The sequence below is a fragment of the Protomyctophum parallelum genome (assembly GCF_964188405.1).
Source record: "Protomyctophum parallelum genome assembly, chromosome: 2".
Taxonomy (NCBI): domain Eukaryota; kingdom Metazoa; phylum Chordata; class Actinopteri; order Myctophiformes; family Myctophidae; genus Protomyctophum; species Protomyctophum parallelum.
The window spans coordinates 32,041,290-32,059,659 of record NC_139699.1 but is presented as its reverse complement, the minus strand read 5'-3'; the positions used below and the strand labels follow the sequence as shown (position 1 = coordinate 32,059,659).

The 18,370-nt window shown below is 41.4% G+C and overlaps 1 protein-coding gene and 1 pseudogene across 2 annotated transcripts in view; one reads left to right on the top strand and one right to left on the bottom strand.

Annotated features, from left to right (window-relative positions):
- The window catches only part of LOC310854594 (receptor for retinol uptake stra6-like), a 197,525-nt pseudogene extending 190,481 nt beyond the window's left edge, over positions 1-7,044 (bottom strand). The window contains exons 1-4 of the transcript in view: positions 7,037-7,044; positions 2,500-2,635; positions 2,195-2,359; positions 1,966-2,073 (exon numbers count right to left, since the gene is read on the bottom strand). The product of the transcript in view is annotated as a receptor for retinol uptake stra6-like (transcript). The remainder of the gene's footprint in view (positions 1-1,965; positions 2,074-2,194; positions 2,360-2,499; positions 2,636-7,036) is intronic.
- Positions 6,999-17,759, top strand: myef2 (myelin expression factor 2). The gene is made up of 17 exons (XM_083792939.1): positions 6,999-7,194; positions 8,027-8,316; positions 9,060-9,112; positions 10,108-10,115; positions 10,213-10,306; positions 10,404-10,595; positions 11,176-11,329; positions 11,423-11,472; positions 11,886-11,946; positions 12,309-12,401; positions 13,714-13,761; positions 13,857-13,928; positions 14,910-15,005; positions 15,289-15,351; positions 16,489-16,655; positions 17,101-17,152; positions 17,354-17,759. Exons 1-17 carry the CDS (start codon positions 7,043-7,045, stop codon positions 17,515-17,517), a joined length of 1,809 nt encoding a protein of 602 aa, XP_083649065.1. The 5' UTR covers positions 6,999-7,042; the 3' UTR covers positions 17,518-17,759.
- Positions 17,760-18,370: the final 611 nt, after the last annotated feature.

Here is an 18,370-nt window from a genome sequence, read left to right as displayed (position 1 = left end):
TTCTCTGCACTCCTCTTGGACACACTGTGGAGGAAGTCAAAAAGGTAGCGCAGCACGCTGATGTTTCTGTCAGGCAGTTTGCAAGACAGCAGCAGTGTGGCGGCGGTTCTGTCCTCCTCACTGGTCAGCTCCTGGGCCTTCAGAAAGGCATCATGCAGCTCGGTGGGCAGGATGGGTTCTGGAAGCTCCCTGAAGAACTGCTTCACCAGGCCGGCCACAATATGGGGATTTGCTGTGGACAGACACTCTTCCTTGCCCGCATCCAGCTGGACCCTGAGTGCTTTTTGTCTAGTAATGGAACCTGCTCTTCTGAACAGGCCCTCTTTGTCAGTGTGCTCCAGCAGCATGGCACATGCTCCCACCAGAAACCTTGGCACATCCCCGTGGTCAGTATGACACTGTAGGCTCTTCAGCGGTGCTCCGAAAACCTTCACCTTGCGCTTGTTGCTCCAAGTGCATGTTGACATCTTCCTTCCGTTGGTTTTGTGGCAATCAGGTGTTATAATGCCATAAGTGTTGAGCTGCTGCTCAGCTATTCTGGAGGATTCCGTGTCAGTTGTTTCCACCATAATACAGTTGGTAAAACTTGTGTGACTATTCTGCTTGCTAGCACTAGTAGACAGGATTTCCATTAACACTAAATCAAAGGTGTTTGTCTGTGACAGGCTGAGCCCTTTTTATTCCAGATCAGCTCTGGTTCAGTAAACAAATAAATCACGCTGCTACCATGGTTACCGCGCAGCTCCACCAACCAGAAACGGTGATTCTGTCAACAAAGCAACGTCACACTGTCACTGATGTGACCATGCCGCTACCATGGTTACCGCGCAGCTCCACCAACCAGAAAGTGATTCTGTCAACAAAGCAACGTCACACTGATGTGACCACGCCGCTACCATGGTTACCGCGCAGCTCCACCAACCAGAAACAGTGATTCTGTCAACACGGCAACGTCAAACCGACACGGGCCGCCACGTCACAACCTACCAGACACCACGTCATAACCAACACGGGACGACCCGACAGTGACCCTCTGGCCCAACTTAAATAACGCGCTGCGGCGCTACCATGGTTACAACGGGCATCTCCACCAATCAGAAACGGTGTTCCGACTAGGTTCGCTCAAAGCACAGGCTCAGAGCTTCTATGGCTCTGGTGATCCCATACCACGGCCGGTTGATCGCACCCTGATTGGTTAGATTCGTCGCCGGGCAACGGGCGGTTATCGTTTTGCTCAGAAATGGAATCAGTTGTATTCAAAATATAAATAGCGTGGCCCAGGCCGTAGCGTAACGGTCTGGGCACCGGACTGGTGATCCAGTCGCAGTGTGCCGCGGGTTCGACTCCCGAACCCGACACGGCCTTTACCGCATGTCATCCCCCCATCTCTCTCCCGTTTCCTGTCAGCCTACTATCTGTCCCTTAAAAAAAAAAATCAATAAAAGGCGTAAGCCGCAAAAAAAATATCTTAAAAAAAAATATATATATATAAATAGCGTTGGATTCATACATGAATAATAATAATACAATTTATTTGTTAGTATCATGTGTTTCTCTCTCTCTCTCCTTATTTCCCCATGGGTTATTTATTCAAAACCTAAAGCATCTATACATTTTTACTTAAAGCATGATGCATCTTCTGCATTTGATGTTCTGATTGTTCTCATAGTCTCATCAGAAAGCAATGGTGCAATTTAGGGTGTGTGTGTGTGTGTGTGTGTGTTGTGTGGGAAACCCCATATACTTAGTTGACTGGGGTACCCCAGGGGTTTATACTTGGTACCTCCCCCCCCCCCCCCCCCCCCCCTACACAAAATCTCTTTGAATATTTTTGCAGAATGTTTCGCTATTAAGAACAGAATAGAGACACTACAGTTCATGTGTTTAAATTAGATAAAGTGGCATTTTAATTAATGCAACCTTGTTGTCCACGTCCAAGATGAACCATAATCAGACTTTTCTCACCTCTTCACATTTGGGTCCTTTGACAAATAGCAAAGGAAACTGCACACAGAGGAATGCCAGGCAAGCCAATTGTGGGAGACTTGCAAGCAGGGCATAATACTTGTAGAACTGTGGAGAAGAAATGGGACAAGTGCTAAATAACATCATGACTGTCCTAACTACGCAATCGATTTGTGAGTGATTATGGTGAATATAAGGTTAATTTATGGGCCTCTCTTGGATGTCTTACCTCAGGAGTTTTGGGACAGTCAACCTTCTGCCAGAGTAAGACTCCAAAGTGGCTTAATGAAAGCAGTCCACCAAGCGCATAGCCTGCATTGTTTTGCAGTGTACCACAGACTATTAATGGTTAATATAGAACTGGATAGTAAAAGATGGCAAGAACCTTCATGTACTCTGAAAAACAGAATGTGAGATATAGGCTATAATGTTTCTGTTTGGGCAACTTCCTGTATTTGGGTCTATAAGCTAAACCAAGAAATACAGTAGGTATTTTTCTATAGATAAAAGACCAAACCACGTGGTCTTCTTCACCTTTGATATTTGAGTGTCTTTGGAGAAAGGGAGTGGGTCGGGAGAAAGCACTAACACTGCCAGCTTGCTATAGATCAGCCCAAAGACGGCCATTGCTATAGCTTTGTTCTGGGTCTGGTCTAGGAAGTTGACTGGACTGTGGATACGAAGATCATTCAGCAATGAGACAATGTAAAATCCTATGGCTAATCACACATTGATTTATGGCCGGGACACCTTGGTTTTAGTTTGACTTTAAAATATTTATCAGAATGTATGCCAATGTGCCTTGGGGGCTTGAACACTTTACTGGCACAGGTCCTGCTGAAGATATCTCACACGGTTGTATAAATGATATCAGGATACCGTCCAAGAGGACATTAGGGTAAAGATTGCCGCACGCACGCACACACACACAAAATAGGGCAAAATAAAGATTAGTATTTGAAACCATAGCTACATGCAGTGCAATATTTGTCATCTTCCGACCTGAGAGCAATTTCAATTGACAGAATTTACTCCTATAGACAGCTGTGTGTGTGTGTTTGTGTCCGTGGAAGGAACACGTTATTCCAACCAGTTCCTTTCCCCTCCATCAGGCGCCCCGGCTGGCCAGGGGGAGGTTTAATTGTCACTGTTAAAGGAAGATACTCTCCCAATCCAAATATTGGATTAACATTGATTTACACAATAATGAACAACATATTGTAGGTGGTGATTGTGGAAAGGAAGGATTTGTAAAATATTTCAATACTTATCAAGCTCTAATCAAGCCCATATTTTAAAATAAACAACTACTAAATACTTAAATGATCACAAATATTCTTTGTTTATTCTTCCCCAGTGAAACTTTTCACAGACATTTTGATGGTAAAAGTTGTGGGTTGAATTTGAAGTTGGTGGGACGAACGGTTCTCGAGTTATGTACATTACAGCCATACACAGTACACACATACTGTACTGTACTGTACTGTACGTACCTACAGACAGACATACAGATACATGGTGCATTTATAGATAGATGTGTTCTTACCTTCAGCTGTATTTATCCAACTGTGAAAGGTTGTACAAAGAATTGAGTGCAAGGTTTTGCAGTAAGGTGATGACAAAGGACAATTCATTGTAGATTCCCATGGCAACTTGAACGCACCCAGGGTGCCGGCCCGGTTCCGGCGAGCCTCCCCGTGTCCGAAACGGTGGAGAAATGAGAGTTACCGTGTGGAGGGGGGGGTCCCCGGGTGGTCCCCGGAACGAACGTGCCCAGAGCTCGTACTGTGTAGTCTGTGCCATGCACTTTACACTGTGCTGTACTCTACTGTATTCTACTGGCCGTGGCCACTTTAGGGTGTGGGGGTGTCCGTGCTGGGACATGTACACATCACATACACGTACGCATACATTCATACACACATAGCTGCGTAATGGAGCGGAGGCACCGCTCAAAAAGGAAAAGTAGTTTAGGGATAAGGGGTTTAGCATGGACAAAAATAGAGCCCTTAATGTTATCTCCCTTGGCCTTTTCTCTTTCATTCTAAGGGCTGATTCATACTCCTATTTTAGAGCAGAATAAAAGTCGGTTCGGCTCTGTAGAGCCTACAATGTGATGTCATTTGAGGTTCGGGGGGGCGGGTACTGTCCTAAAGTCGGCTCTTCGGTGCTTCTGACGAGCTGAAATCATTTCGGCACTACAGCGCCGAAACAGCGGTAAAATAGGAGTATGAATCGGCCCTGACCCTCCATCAATCTTCCTAGTTCCAGGAGGATGACTGTCGAGATACTGAAAAAGACACTCTGATGTGTTTTATCATAAATGGAATAAAACTTGGGTCCCAATGAGCCATTTTATAGAGAGATGTCTGCAGTAATAGCGGATGTGTCAAAGTGGAATCCTATAGAGCAGGTCCATAGCATTACATTTTATGAGACAGTGCTGAGACATCAGCTTATTTGCCAGTGTCTATATCCAATTTGGACTGTGCAGGAGGCTGTGCATATTCATTACTGGGACTGTGGGACATGATGACATGATATGAGCTGAAAACCATTAACATCATGGAGACAAATTTGATAATCAAATTATATTGAGGTTTTAGTATAGTAGTAACTAACGCCAACGCCTTTAAAGGTGTTGTTTAAAACATGGCGCTTCAAGCTGTCTCATTGCACAGTTTCAGAGATCATGTTCTGGGGCACTTTGGTCTTTGATTACCAACATTCAAGGTCAAAAGCTATTTAGTATCCTTGTTAAAATGTCAGAGCCTGTATGTATCAAGGATCCCGTTAAGTTTGATACACAAACTTAGCTTGTGTTATGTTACTTATTTTGTAATCTTTTTTGGCATAGTAGTACATTAATTGATTGATTGGTTGATTGATTGATTTAAATTTTTATTTCACAGTATGCCGAATGGGTACAATTCAAACGAAAGCACAAGTCAATACAAAAACTGTTACTTTGTGAACAATTTTCAATTCATCAGAACATTTAGAGACCTGCTACAAATATACACTTCTAAGTTTGGTAACATGTTTGGTATTCTCTGTGTTACGCTTTGCCTAGTCTCTCGAGTCGAGATAGACTGTTGACTCAAATTCAAGGAAAAGAGTGCGCTGTTTCTCCTTTATTTTTTGACGATGGGTTCTCAGATGGTTAGCTTGATTGATTGATTGATGAAATGTATTAACAGATTGGAGAATTACAGTACATTTCAAGCACAACTCAAACTCAATACAAAACTGTTAACTGTGGACGACACCATAAAGTATTACACTTGTTTACAATAGGAACCACCATGTTCAATTCATCATTAGAGACGTACAAATATAGCATACTCTTCTATATAGCTAAAACAGGAAATCATCATAGAGGAGGTAAAAAGGGGGGAAAAAACATATACAGTGAGGGGGAAAAGGGGTGGGTGGGGGATTCAGGTTTTACAGAGGCCAGTTTCGAATTGCAGCCATCCGTAGGTGACCTTTGAGAGCAGTTTTGAAGGAGTCAAGGGATTCACATGTCTTAATGACGTTCCACATTCTGGTGGCATAGGAGCGAAAATAATTTAGTCCCTTGTTTGTGCCGAATCTGGTTTGCACATGGTTTGTTGAACTCCCTCTGGTGTTGTGGGTGTGGACTTCGTTGACATTAAGGAAGTATTTAGACAGGTACATGGGTATCTTGGTGCTATCGAATCTTGTGGAGCAGACCCATTGCAACTCTGTCGTCAACTCTAAGCCATTCCAGTCTGTCAAAATGGGCAGGGGTGAGGTGGGTTCGAGGTAGCCTGGACACCATTTCATTTCGGGTATATGATCCGGGCGGGAGCGGATGATATCATTACGTCATGTTGTAGTATTGTTTTGTAGTCGACAGGCAGGAACAATCAAACTGAACTTCCTTTTCCCTCAAACCGATTTTTCTCAATAAAAGCTCCAAGCTACGAGAGCTTTTATTGTTATTCTTCCGGTTTGAGGGAAAAGGAAGTTCCGTTTCATTGTTCCTGCCTGTCGACTACAAAACAATACTACAACATGATGTAACGATCCAGAGCGGATCATATACCCTGCCTTACACTGGCTACCAATAGACTCCAGAATTGTTTTTAAAATATTATTAATCACTTACAAATCCCTCTTTGGTCTGGGTCCATTATATTTGACAGAGCTACTTCACCCCAGGGTATACATAAGGCAACTTAGGTCCTCTGACAAAGGCCTTCTTATCATCCCTGTTACTAAGATGAGAACTAAAGGCGATCGAGCCTTCTCAGCTATGGCACCCACACTCTGGAACGAGTTACCTATGAACCTAAAAATTGCAGAGTCAGTCGACATTTTCAAAAAGCTACTCAAAACACACCTATATCGTAAATATTTTGGTCCATTATAGTGAGTATCTCTATTGTATCTTGTCCTGCCTGTATTTATTTTTATGAATTGTTTTCTGTTGCTTGTTTCTTATTGTTTTCACTGTTTTGCTGTTGATTGTGTTTTTCGTGTTTTACTTTTATTATTTTACTGTGTACAGCACCTTGTAACAATTGTTTTGAAAGGCGCTTTACAAATAAAATTACCTTACCTTACCTTACCTTACCCGAAATGAAACAGAGACCAGAGTTCTTTTGATTTTGTGAGGAGCAGCTGAAGCTGAAGAAAGCTGCAGGCAGCAGGAGGTTCTTTCCAAAATAATTATTAAAAATAAATGAAAACAGTAAATGACAGACCACTGCGGCACTGCCCTCTCACATATTAGATGGACATTATCAAATAAAAAAGTTTAGGTGTTTTTGATTCATCTATCATGGTTAAAATTGAGTTTTAAGTTATAATGGGTTTGTATAGGGAGGGGGCGGGGCAGCTAAATGAATATCAAATATCTAAATACTGACTGAAAGTGAATTATCCCTTTAACCTCGCGTGGTCCTAATCCAGTATCTGTGGGCTGCCTAGCAACACTCTCCAAATCTCGCGGTAGCTAGCTAGCTGTCCATGTCCAATTCATTCACTGCGCGCACGAGCATTGTGTGTGTGTGTGTGTGTGCCGTCGTGAGCCTAAACAAACCTGAACATGGCAGATATTATAACCCTTGATGATGAGCCGATGGAGGAAACTACCGAGGAAACTACTGATTCCGAACCCGCTCTAAAGACTGACAACGAGGAGCCCGATGATCCCGATCCACCACAGGAGACCTCCGAGACCACCAATGGCGAGAAAACGTAACTGAAACCGTGTCGATTTGTCCTGCGGTGTCTTAACAGTTAGCGAACGTTGGCTAAGATGGAGACCTGGGCAGCTAACGTTAGCAATAGCAAATAGCAAAGCTATGATGCTCGGAGTGTTTGCTTACCATGGTGTCATTAACCTTTGTCACTCGTAACGTTAGTCTCAATAATCAATATATTGTTGCTATAAAAATGCTTTTCGCTATGCCTGCTAAGCTACATTGCTAACGCCTGCGGCCTGCTACTTGGTTGAATCGCAGTGCATTCTTGACAAGTCACCAAGCTAACTAGCATCAGGCTCAAGTCTTGTTGGAGTACATACAGAGCTCATGTGGTTTGATATAGATAGACGTATGTATGGTTTGATTGTTTGTTGCCAGTCCGTAGAAACACTCATGTCAGTTAATGTGACGTACAGCTGTGAGTGATTACAATAATAGTAATGTTTATACAAAGAAGAACGCTGGTACAATACCGTGGCTTATGGTCCCGACTCCCATACAAATAAAATGTTATGATTGCACACTGACTCCAATCAACCATTGATATTTTGCACCTCACAGATAATATTAATAGTAATAATAATATTACTTGTAGCACTTTTATTCACAGTGTAACAACGTGCTTATACAGTGGCATAACAATATCAAACAATGGAGTAAAAATTTATTTCAATGTAAAATGCATTTTTTTTAGAAGATGTTATCATCTGATGTTTAAAAGAAGATAACGGTAGCTGTATGAAGTGTGAATGGTAGTCAGATGAAATGTCAAAAAATGTCAATCTGAAGAATGGCTTTGACTTTTGCTTCACACATTTTTGTAGAGAAGCTGAGGAGACCGTCTCTGAGGAGACCGCTGAGGAGACCGTCTCTGAGGAGACCGCTGAGGAGACCATTTCTGAGGAGACCGTTCCCCCCACAGATAAGCTTGAGTCTAAAGAGGAGAAGAAGTCCTCTGGCAGCAGAAGAGGGAACCGCTACCATCCTTACAAAGACAAGCACGGTGGTGGCAGTGCTGCGGACAAGAAGGCTACTCATGGGAACCGGGTGTTCATTAGCAATATCCCCTATGATATGAAGTGGCAGGCAATTAAAGACCTAATGCGTGAGAAAGGTAATTCCTGCTGTGTTTGGGATTAAAAATGTTTTCCCACTCTGTCTCTTCAGCTGATCGGGAGGCCTTGACCTCCCCTCTTTGTTACGAGATGGATCAACCCGCTTACAGTAGTCACTAGATGCTCTACCTTCTTTTGGATGCACTTTAGTGAAGAAGACAGGGACGTAGTAATAGTGTGACATTCGCTTATTGGATTTATTCATACTCATTGGGTGGACCCCAGTTTAGATTGGTCTGATATGTCTTTGAGAAAGGAAGTTATTTTGTTCCTTGTTTTTTATGGTATTGTAAGCTCCTACATGTAACCTCAGACCAGCAGTAGTAGTATTGACTGTTGTTGTATGATTTTGTTGCATCTGTTGTAAGGTGAACCATGTTTGTATGAATGAACCTGTTGTTAATGCAATGACTTTTGAACCACTGGGTCTTAAAGAGGCTTTTGAAAGGTGAGAGGACACCGGGGAAATTCCAACAACAGGAACTTTGTTGACCCACTGATCAATGTTGAAGCCTTTTGAATTCCCCAGGTTAACTGTAGCTGTGTTTGGCCTGTGGGGGCTCTCAGTCACTGCCCAGGAAGGCATGGTGTTGTCTGGTGGGATGTTGGTCTGGGCTGACTGTTGATCATTAATGGGACATCTTCGCCTGTAGCAGCGTTGCCAAGGCCAACGGTGCAGTGAAGACTGGTGACTTAAATTCCTTTGTTCTCTTGGTATTTTCCCTTTGTATGTCTCATGTAGTTGGTGAGGTTACATACGTGGAGCTCTTTAAGGATGCAGAAGGAAAGTCAAGGGTAAGTGATGTGGTCAACTTGCTGCACGAGGTTTTAAATGCCCTCCGCAGTCTCCTTAATCATCCAGTGTTTTAGGTACTGATCCTTTGATCTGTCTTATGTTGCTGAATTGGAGATGGATTCTGTTTAGAGCCTGATAGTTGGCTTTAGATTGATATGCACTTGAAAGGGACTTGTCCTGTTGACTCTGGAAAAAATAGCCCAACTCGAACTTATCTGAAAGTGCAACGTTGTTTTGCTGTTGTCACTTCAATTGGTGTCAGAGTTTGTCCGTTTTTGACCATGTTCCAAAGGGAAATGTGGCTTGAGGTGATTTGTCATATTGATTGACATGACGCTGTCTCAAATTCTGATTTTACAATTCTGTCATTTTATATGGCACAATTCTCTTTTCAAAGGAACAAAATGGTTCTTTTGTCTTTTGACACATTTTAGCTTTAACTTCCAGATAAACAACTTTCTTTGCTCTACAGCTGTTTATGAAAAGCATACAGAAGTCATTGCGCAATGTTTTGATGGCACGGCAAAACTGGTCCTTTCTCAATCTAAATGCATAAAAATTAGTTATTTTCTGTTTTATTTAATTGATATTTTGTTGCATTGTACATTTGTTCAAACCAAGTAGGCTATTATTATTGTGTTAAAACCTTTTATACTTCTAACCCTACTGAGAATCTATTGTTTTAGACCAGTACTGTGATATGCCAACATGCTCTAGATAATGTCAATATTCAATAACTTGTACTCATCTGGCTTTTGATGATCTTTTCAAAATACATGATCACAAACAAAAGCCTGCTAGCACAAGCTGGCACCAAAGTAACAACATTGTGTAGATTCACAAAACACTAGAAGCATGTTGATACAATCATGTCTAGACGGTTGGTAAATCTCTAGACTTGTTCATATGTTTTATTTGATCCTAACTGTTTTTTATCTATTCCTTCTACTCTGGATGAATGTTGACTCCTGAACTCGACGATGCTGCTTGTTAGGGTTGTGGGTAAGAAACCGTGTCAGATTCTGTTAATATCTAGATTTAATAACACCATAAGCCTACATGCCCTACTTTTATATTTATGCTGTCCCTCTCTCACCAGTGTTGTGGAGTTTAAAGATGCAGAATTTGTTAAGAAGGCCATAGACACCATGAACAAGCATGACCTGAGTGGAAGGCCGCTCAACATCAAAGAGGTACGGACAAGTGAATGCACTTTTTTGGCATTCAAGCAGCTGCCAAGAGCATCTTTCATTTGAGTTGAGAGTTGCTATGTGTTTCTCACACACCCAGGACCCAGATGGGGAACATGCACGCCGTGTGCTGCAGCGTATGGGGGGTATACACCAGGGAGGCAGAGGGCAGGACAGTATGCCTGGAGGGATGAATGTGCCTCACTCTATTGCCAACAACCCCAACATCCCACCAGAAGTCATCAACTCACTGCAGGCTGGGCGTCTGGGCACTACTGTGTTTGTGGCCAATGTGAGCACACATTATGTTACATGTTACTTTTACTCCAAGTCATGACTTTGAGGTGATAGGTATAGAAAATAACTATTTCCATCTACAATCTAGGCTTACTGTCTGGGATCTATTAACCCTTTTAGACCTGTTAAACCGTATAGTCATACCGTTAAATCATTCTTTAACATGTTCAAAAAACGTAGTTTTGGATTTTAGAATTGACATTGGGTCTAAATGGTCAGAGGTTACTTTGTGATTAGCACACTGCTGTCTTGATGTCGGAAGAAAGTCTTTGGAAGAATTTGGCAGGTTTAGTTTGCATACCTTGCATTACATATCCTTTTGAAAATGGATTTGCTAAGTTTAGTTACCTTTTGGACATGTACACTTCAGGTGCATGTAAACAACTAACAAGATGAACCTGAAAACCTACATTGAGTCGTAACACTGGCTATGATCACTGATAATCATGCATGTGAGCGTTGCCTTAATCAGGTTAGGAATGAAAGAGTATGCATGTAAAGGTAACATTATGTCTCAAACAAGGTAACCACAACTTAATGGGCATTGTTCATAACGACGGTTCCTTGAATTTCAGCTGGATTTCAAGGTGAGTTGGAAGAAGCTGAAAGAGGTGTTTGGCATGGCTGGTGTGGTGAAGCGTGCTGACGTGAAGGAGGACACCCATGGCAAGAGCAGAGGGATGGGAACGGTTACATTTGAGCAGCCACTGGAGGCTGTACAGGCCATATGTATCCTACAGCTCAAATATCTCTACCAAAATGCATGCATTGACACACAGATGTAAACATTTGCAGCTGCTTTCTCCTTGACTTTATTCTCAGCCATGTTCAACGGTCAGATGCTGTTCGACAGACAAATGCATGTTAAAATGGTACGACATGTGTATTGTTACATTTATCATTCTAAAATGATGTAATTTACTGGTAGATAGCATATTATGTAGACCTAGCATTCTGTAATGTATACAGTGCATCATTGTACAGATATTCTACTGTTAGACGGATGTTAGGTACTTATCTTACTTATGATGACTAGTTCATGTATTTGATGTATTACCATGTGTTGCTCTTGCTTTAAGTTTTACCATGTGTCGCTCTTGCTTTAAGTATTACCATGTGTTGCTCTTGCTTTAAGTATTACCATGTGTCACTCTTGCTTACAGTAAATCTCCCTGGATTAAGAGCGTCTTCTATATGCCTAAATTGTCAATTGTCTATAACAGTAGTACAAAACGAGGTAAAAATGCATTTCAACATTGATCTTTTTTTCTTTTTTTTTTTTTAGGATGAGAAATCTCTTGCGCCTGATGATTTCCATAGCGTAGAAAAAGCACCTCAGTTACCAAGTAAGTAAATTGTGTTCAAAAGGTTTGAATACTAAATACCTATAAATGAGCAAGGCCTTGTCCAGTGGTTCTCATAAGTTAAGGTTCACATAAGTGATATTGTAAAATACAAATTTGAATTAAAATAATCACGTTCTTAAAATAATCTGGCGGGCCAGACATTATTTCTGGGGGCCGCTTCTTGGCCTTTCTGTTCCATATTATAAAATGAATAGTTATCTTTTTGAGTTGGCTGGTTGGTAAACATGTTAAGGAATTTTGAGATGCCCGTTTTGGTTCAAATAACTGAAAGATTAATTCATTATGGAATAATCGTGAATTGCACACTCCTACTATACACACGTTTTCTTGTCTGTGTGTAGGGGGTCTCGGTGGCATCGGTATGGGCCTGGGTCCAGGTGGGCAGCCAATCAATCCCAACCGACTGACTGGAGGAGGTGCCATGGGGCCTGGAGGTCAGTCATACCACACCTTACAAAAACAGTGCTCTGCACTGAGTACTGCCTCATGTTTGTTGAGTTCTGAAAGGTGAAGGGGCTCTTATTTAGGTAAGGGGTGTAAATCCATACTTTGGAGGCTCATTTTTGATTCCAGGTCTAGGTCGGAATATGTCTTTTAGAATAATATTGTTTGCAAGACGAAATTAACACATCTAACCTTGGTAAAACTATGCCTAAACATAACCTCAGTAAAACTGCATATCCCTAAATGTATTCCCATAATTTCCCAACCTTAACCTCAATTAAAACAAATACAAGAACCGCTGGGGCTGAGCGTTCTACAAACCCACTAGGTTGTTGTACCAACTAAATTAACCTGGTTAATTGAATGGTTCAAAACGTTAATAGCCGATAGTCAAGTCAGTTTAATTCACAAAGCACCAAATCACAAAAGTTCTCATGACACAGCAGGTGAAGACCATACTCTCAACAATTTAAAACGCAAACATAATCTGGTTGTAGGTGGGCACTGCCATCTGCCTTGATCGTTTGGTTGGGGGGAGAGAGAGAGAGAGACAGTCAGATGCACAATAATAATAACCCTAGCCTGGGGGTCCGTAATCATGATTCATGGAAGCCTATGGGATGAGAAAACACAAAAAACTCGGATAAAGAAGTCATGCAAGTACTATGCATTTATAAGACATGAACGCAAACAGATCACTGAATCATGAGAAGTCCCTGGCCAGTCTAAGCATATAGTTCATAAGAAAGAACGTAACAGCATTCCTGTCCCCAATTGTTGGAAAATACCCCAGAAAACACAATGCTTAGTTAATGTGTAAACTATTGAATTGTCAGGTCTTGGCTGTGCCATTCTTAACCTGGCGTGTGACCTACTGCACCTTGAATGTGGGTTATGCTGATAATGTGAATGATCAGACAAGAAAAATACTTTATATATTTGGTCCTCACAAATGCTCAGGATAAAATGGTACAATTTTGTTTCTACTTGGTCTGTCTCTCATTGGAGGGCTGTGGACAGTCCAGAGACTCGCCTAGCACTGATATCGTTAGGCAGGTTTTTAAAGCCTACATTAGATTGATTCCCCATCGAAGTAGGTTTCTAGAAATAAATGGTCAAATGCTATCATGAGCATTAATGAGGACCAATTATTTTAAAATGGGTGAAGTCATCCTTTTAACGTAATGGCTGTGTTTTATGCATTAACTGACCCAACCCCCATATAATGCATCCTCCTTTTCAGCTACATTTGAATCCCTATATATTTTTATTGACTGACTTGCTGGATTTCTTTTTATTTAGGCATGGATGCCGGTCCAGGTTATGGTGGTGGAATGAACAGAGCTGGAGGTGGGTATCTATCTACCACCATCTATCCGCTTGTCCCCTCTTTTTGTTTTTGGAGGAAAGGGTAGGTAACTGGTTGTGCTGCATGTGTTCTACAGGTGGAGGCTTTGGTGGTATGGATAACATGGGCAACATGGGTGGTTTTGGCAGAGACATGGGCCGGATGGGAGGTAAGGACACATGCCCACATTTTGCCCATTTCCCCCAGAGGTTCTTCCTTGCATTATAAAGCAGCTGTTCTTGGACTCTATTGTGACACCTGTGTGTGGGTGCAGCTGAGCTTCTACGGAGAGTTAGCCCTTATGCCGAACATAACATGGTGACCCGTGATGATGTCGATTAAAATAACTCATTGTCGTCATGATGGCCCTTTGCACAAGTCAGCGATCACAGCGCTAATTGTATTTATTGGGATAAACAATGTTAGAAGTCCCAGAAGACAGAGCAAAAATAGGCAGAGTTATCAAAACTTCTAAAGTATGATGATGGTTCACTCTACTGACGTATGCAAAATGCTTGATTGTGCAGTATGTGCTATGTGCTCAGTAGAGTGCAGATCTCCAGCAGGAGGCATGCACTAATAATACAATATTGACATAACGCTCAACTGTTTTTACCAGCGTGTGGAGCAAGTTGGTCTATATTCAGTCGCTGTACCATTAAATACTTATTTTAAATTTTTAATACATCCATGATTCAGATACACAGCATCTGTTTTTCTCCTCAAATTAATTTAGACCTAAAACTTACAAATCATACAATCGAGAAGGAAACGGAAAGTCTGACTTATTTCTATTATGATCCAATTCCCCTTCCGTGCCTGCCTGGATGTCTCTGTGGTCAAAGTTCGGCAAGGCTGGTCTTTGTAGCTCGCCGCGGGGGTCTCTGTACTGTGCCCTGTCTGATGCAGTATGCAGCTGAATGCAGCGCTGCCGTTTGCTGCATTCAGTCTGCGAAATAATTAGAATCTTCATTTCATGTACACTGTCCGTGACCACAATATTAAATATTTCAAGATTTGTTTTGTATTCTCTCTCTCTTGCTCTCTCTCTCACTAACACACACACACTTCTGAAATCTTAGATTTTGAATGAATTTGTGTAAAGTTGTGTGTGTAGCCCTGACAGTTTGTTATTCCTGCCTTTGATCAGATATGTACAGGTCAGGGATGGGTGGAATGGACAGGGACTTTGGCCGCAGTGATATGTCCATGAACCGAGGCTTTGGGGATTCATTTGGTGGAATGGGTGAGTACTCAGTACAGTGAGTGAAACTCATGACTTCAAACACACAACCTCAGTCAGTTCATCCTGAATGGCAGCATGACCACAGGCCACAGCAGAGCTATGCATGCTTTGGTATGTCTAAAGCTTGGATGTGGGCAGCTGTGAGGCGGTTTGGGAGTTGCTCATCATGTGTGGGCTGCCAGATCTTTGGGTTGACTGCTGTGACGTTGCGTGGTGTGTGTGTGTGATGTTGGTGTGCATTAACTTTCAACTAAAGCGTGCTGGCTTGTATTCTGTCCCTTAGGAGGAGGTGGTTTTGGAGGAGGCATGGTCAATGCTGGCATGGGGCATATGGGAACTGGATTAGGTACATCAAGCATATCATCAGCTACTTTTGCCCTTTAATCGTGGCTTTTATCATCAATTCACTCCCATCCGTAAAGACACAATCGCAGCAATGACCTGGCTGTTCATTGGAGATGTCACAATACTAGACATGTTGTCTTTTAAATGTGTCCATGATAAAGAATACAACATGCTTAGTTTTGAGTGAAAATTCTGCTAGCATGCATTTTCTGTTTGATTTACTTTTCCCCACTTCTTCGCCTGCCTGTGTTGCAGATATCCCACTGAACCTTATTCATAGCATGCAGTATTTAGCACATGCAAACCCAAGCCTAATTTAAAATGTCTCATTCCTTTTAAGATTAATCAGATTAATCCATTACACACCGTCCTCCTTAGCTTTGGATGAGTAGGCTAATGGTTATTGCTCTGCATTCTGCTTGCTATGTGAAAGGAAAGTGTTTTTCTGTCCATATTCAGCAGCGACAAGCTTTTGGCAGATTGCTTACACACACACACACACACACAGACGCATATATATATATTTATATATAAATAGATTTAATTCATCACTTGGTTATCTAACATTGTGTTGATAATGTCACGTCAGCAGCACTTTATCATATTACATTCCTTGGCATGTCCACGTTTTCACTACATTTTTTGGATGATGAGGGAAAAAGAACCATAATGCTGATATGAGTCACTTCTCTCAGTGTCTGCTAAGGCATTGTGGGCTTGGATTCAATAATAGAATACAGGAGTCCACAATGTAACGGTTATCTTCTAAATATTACGCACTATTACTCACTTCATGACTACACTATCTGTCATTATTAGCTGATTCCAAGTCGGCACTATTGGATTCAGTGTGTTTAGCCATGAGCAGCCATGCTGTAAACAAAATTCACAGATGTAATTTACACAGCATTAATTGGTATGACATAGTTGTGATCAAATAGTACAAATGTAATTTAATGAGGATGCAGATGGGTTAATAGTAATGAAATAAAAATGTAAAATTATTAAAGTGCATTTTTTTATTAGTACTAGTGTAGGTCAAAATGGTTAGACATTCTTTTTTTTGTGCTGCATCTTTATAAGCTGCACTACAGAACACAGAAGATGCTTTCTTATTGTGAGTGTGTATCTGTTGTAGGTGGTGGAATGGGAAATATGGCAATGGACCGTATGGGCACCAGTTTTGACCGTATGGGCATGTCAGGAATGGACATGAACCGTGGCTTTGGAGATTATGGGGGAGGAGGCATGGTCAACAGAAGCTCTGGATCCAAGGGAGGGGGCTGTACAATCTTTGCGCGAAATGTAAGTGGAGATATTTCTATATGTGATTTCAACTAGAACTAGACTGGAACTCACCTATGCTTTTTATGGCTTAGGCAGCTCCCTAGAAACTAGGCACAGCTGTTGGACATAAGACTAATTAATGAGAGAGGGGGGTTTGTGTCAATTTAACAAAGGTGCAGACGATCAGAAATCAGCAGAGTGAGCGACATTTGCTCTACTTATGCCGAATTGAAGTGGACTCGGCCCCAGACCTTTTTTTTCCTCTGTTTCCGAGGCTAGACTAGAACTAACGTAGGATAACTTTTAGTGTAGAAATGTCTGCATGTAGTTTTGAATATAATCTAAAATATGTCCACACGAGTTAATTAGAGGTTGTCTAGTCGAATAGAAAGGTGAAAGGACTCAAGTGTAGAGCGATCTCTTACTATGTATTTACTATGGCTTGTTTTTGTTTTTGTCGCAGCTGTCTTATGACCTCACTTGGCAAAAGCTGAAGGAGAATTTCAGCCACTGTGGTATGTCTTCTACTCAATCTAACATGAATCTATTCTGTACAAGTTGATACATTTGCATGACTCAAGAATTGACGCTGACATTGACAGAGATCACAAGATGTCCAAAAGAGCCACACTTGTGAGATGTATGTTTAGTTGCTCTCTTGAACAACCAGCAAATTGAATCATCTACTCTCCTTCCTCTGTCCATCTGCACTGCAGGCCAGGTAATGTTTGCAGAAATTAAGATGGAGAACGGAAGGTCAAAAGGCTGTGGGACGGTGAGGTTTGATTCTCCGGAGAGTGCCGAGCAGGCCTGTAGGATGATGAATGGAACGAAGATAAACGGTAGAGAGGTGGATGTCCGTATAGATCGCAACGCCTAGGGCCCTCAGAGTAACTGAGGAATGGGCGATCACTTTCAAAGCCCTCACCAAGGAGGTTTTGTTTTGTTTTAAAAACACTTATTCCATAATTATGTCCATTTTGTCCACCGCTTTTCCAAACTTTTGTTTATATGTCAGTTTTTTTTTCTCTTTTTTTTTTTTCTTGTATCTTTTTGTAAACTCTTTTTAATTTGTGGGGCAATGCATTTATTTGATCAATAAACCTTTTAATTTTTAAACCGGCTGCTTGTAAAGTCTTGGTTAGTCATCTTCCCAGCATATGTTTTATTGACCATAAGATGAAGTTATCTATTATGTTTGATATAGTATAACATAAAATTAGCTGGAATATGTATTCACCAAAATACCTTATATTATTGATGTTGGTACATTTGCATATTATTGATGTTGGTACATTTGCATAACATAATGAAAACATGGTGAAACAGGATGGGGGACTGAACAGCATGGATCCTGAGTCATTCTATATTGACCAGTCAGGCAATATAAGGCAATAGAAACTTTAGGATTTCTCTATTTATGGCTCTGTGTGCACCTTTCCTTACAACAAGGGCAGTCTGCTCATAAAAAGCTTATGAGGATTACTTGGGTGATACTCCCCCCTCCTTTATGTGTTTCTCACTCATTGACTTGACATAGCGACACATCACATGACTTTATTGGGCACATTTTTATTATTTCCTGAGTTCACTTGGTCAGTTTTGGGTCATTCACTCATCAAGCAGATGAGCTATAGGTCTATTTCTGAGTCCTTATACTGTAGCAATACATAAATCATAAGATTGTCACAGGTGTGTCTACAATTATACTGTATATAATAATATAATTTGAC

Excerpts from the sequence above, each read along its gene's own strand:
- myef2 (XM_083792939.1), top strand. The coding sequence starts at position 7,043 with ATGGCAGATATTATAACCCTTGATGATGAGCCGATGGAGGAAACTACC. Across the intron at positions 12,402-13,713 it reads AGGTGCCATGGGGCCTGGAG|GCATGGATGCCGGTCCAGGT; the intron begins GTCAGTCATACC and ends CTTTTTATTTAG. Across the intron at positions 13,762-13,856 it reads TGGAATGAACAGAGCTGGAG|GTGGAGGCTTTGGTGGTATG; the intron begins GTGGGTATCTAT and ends TGTGTTCTACAG.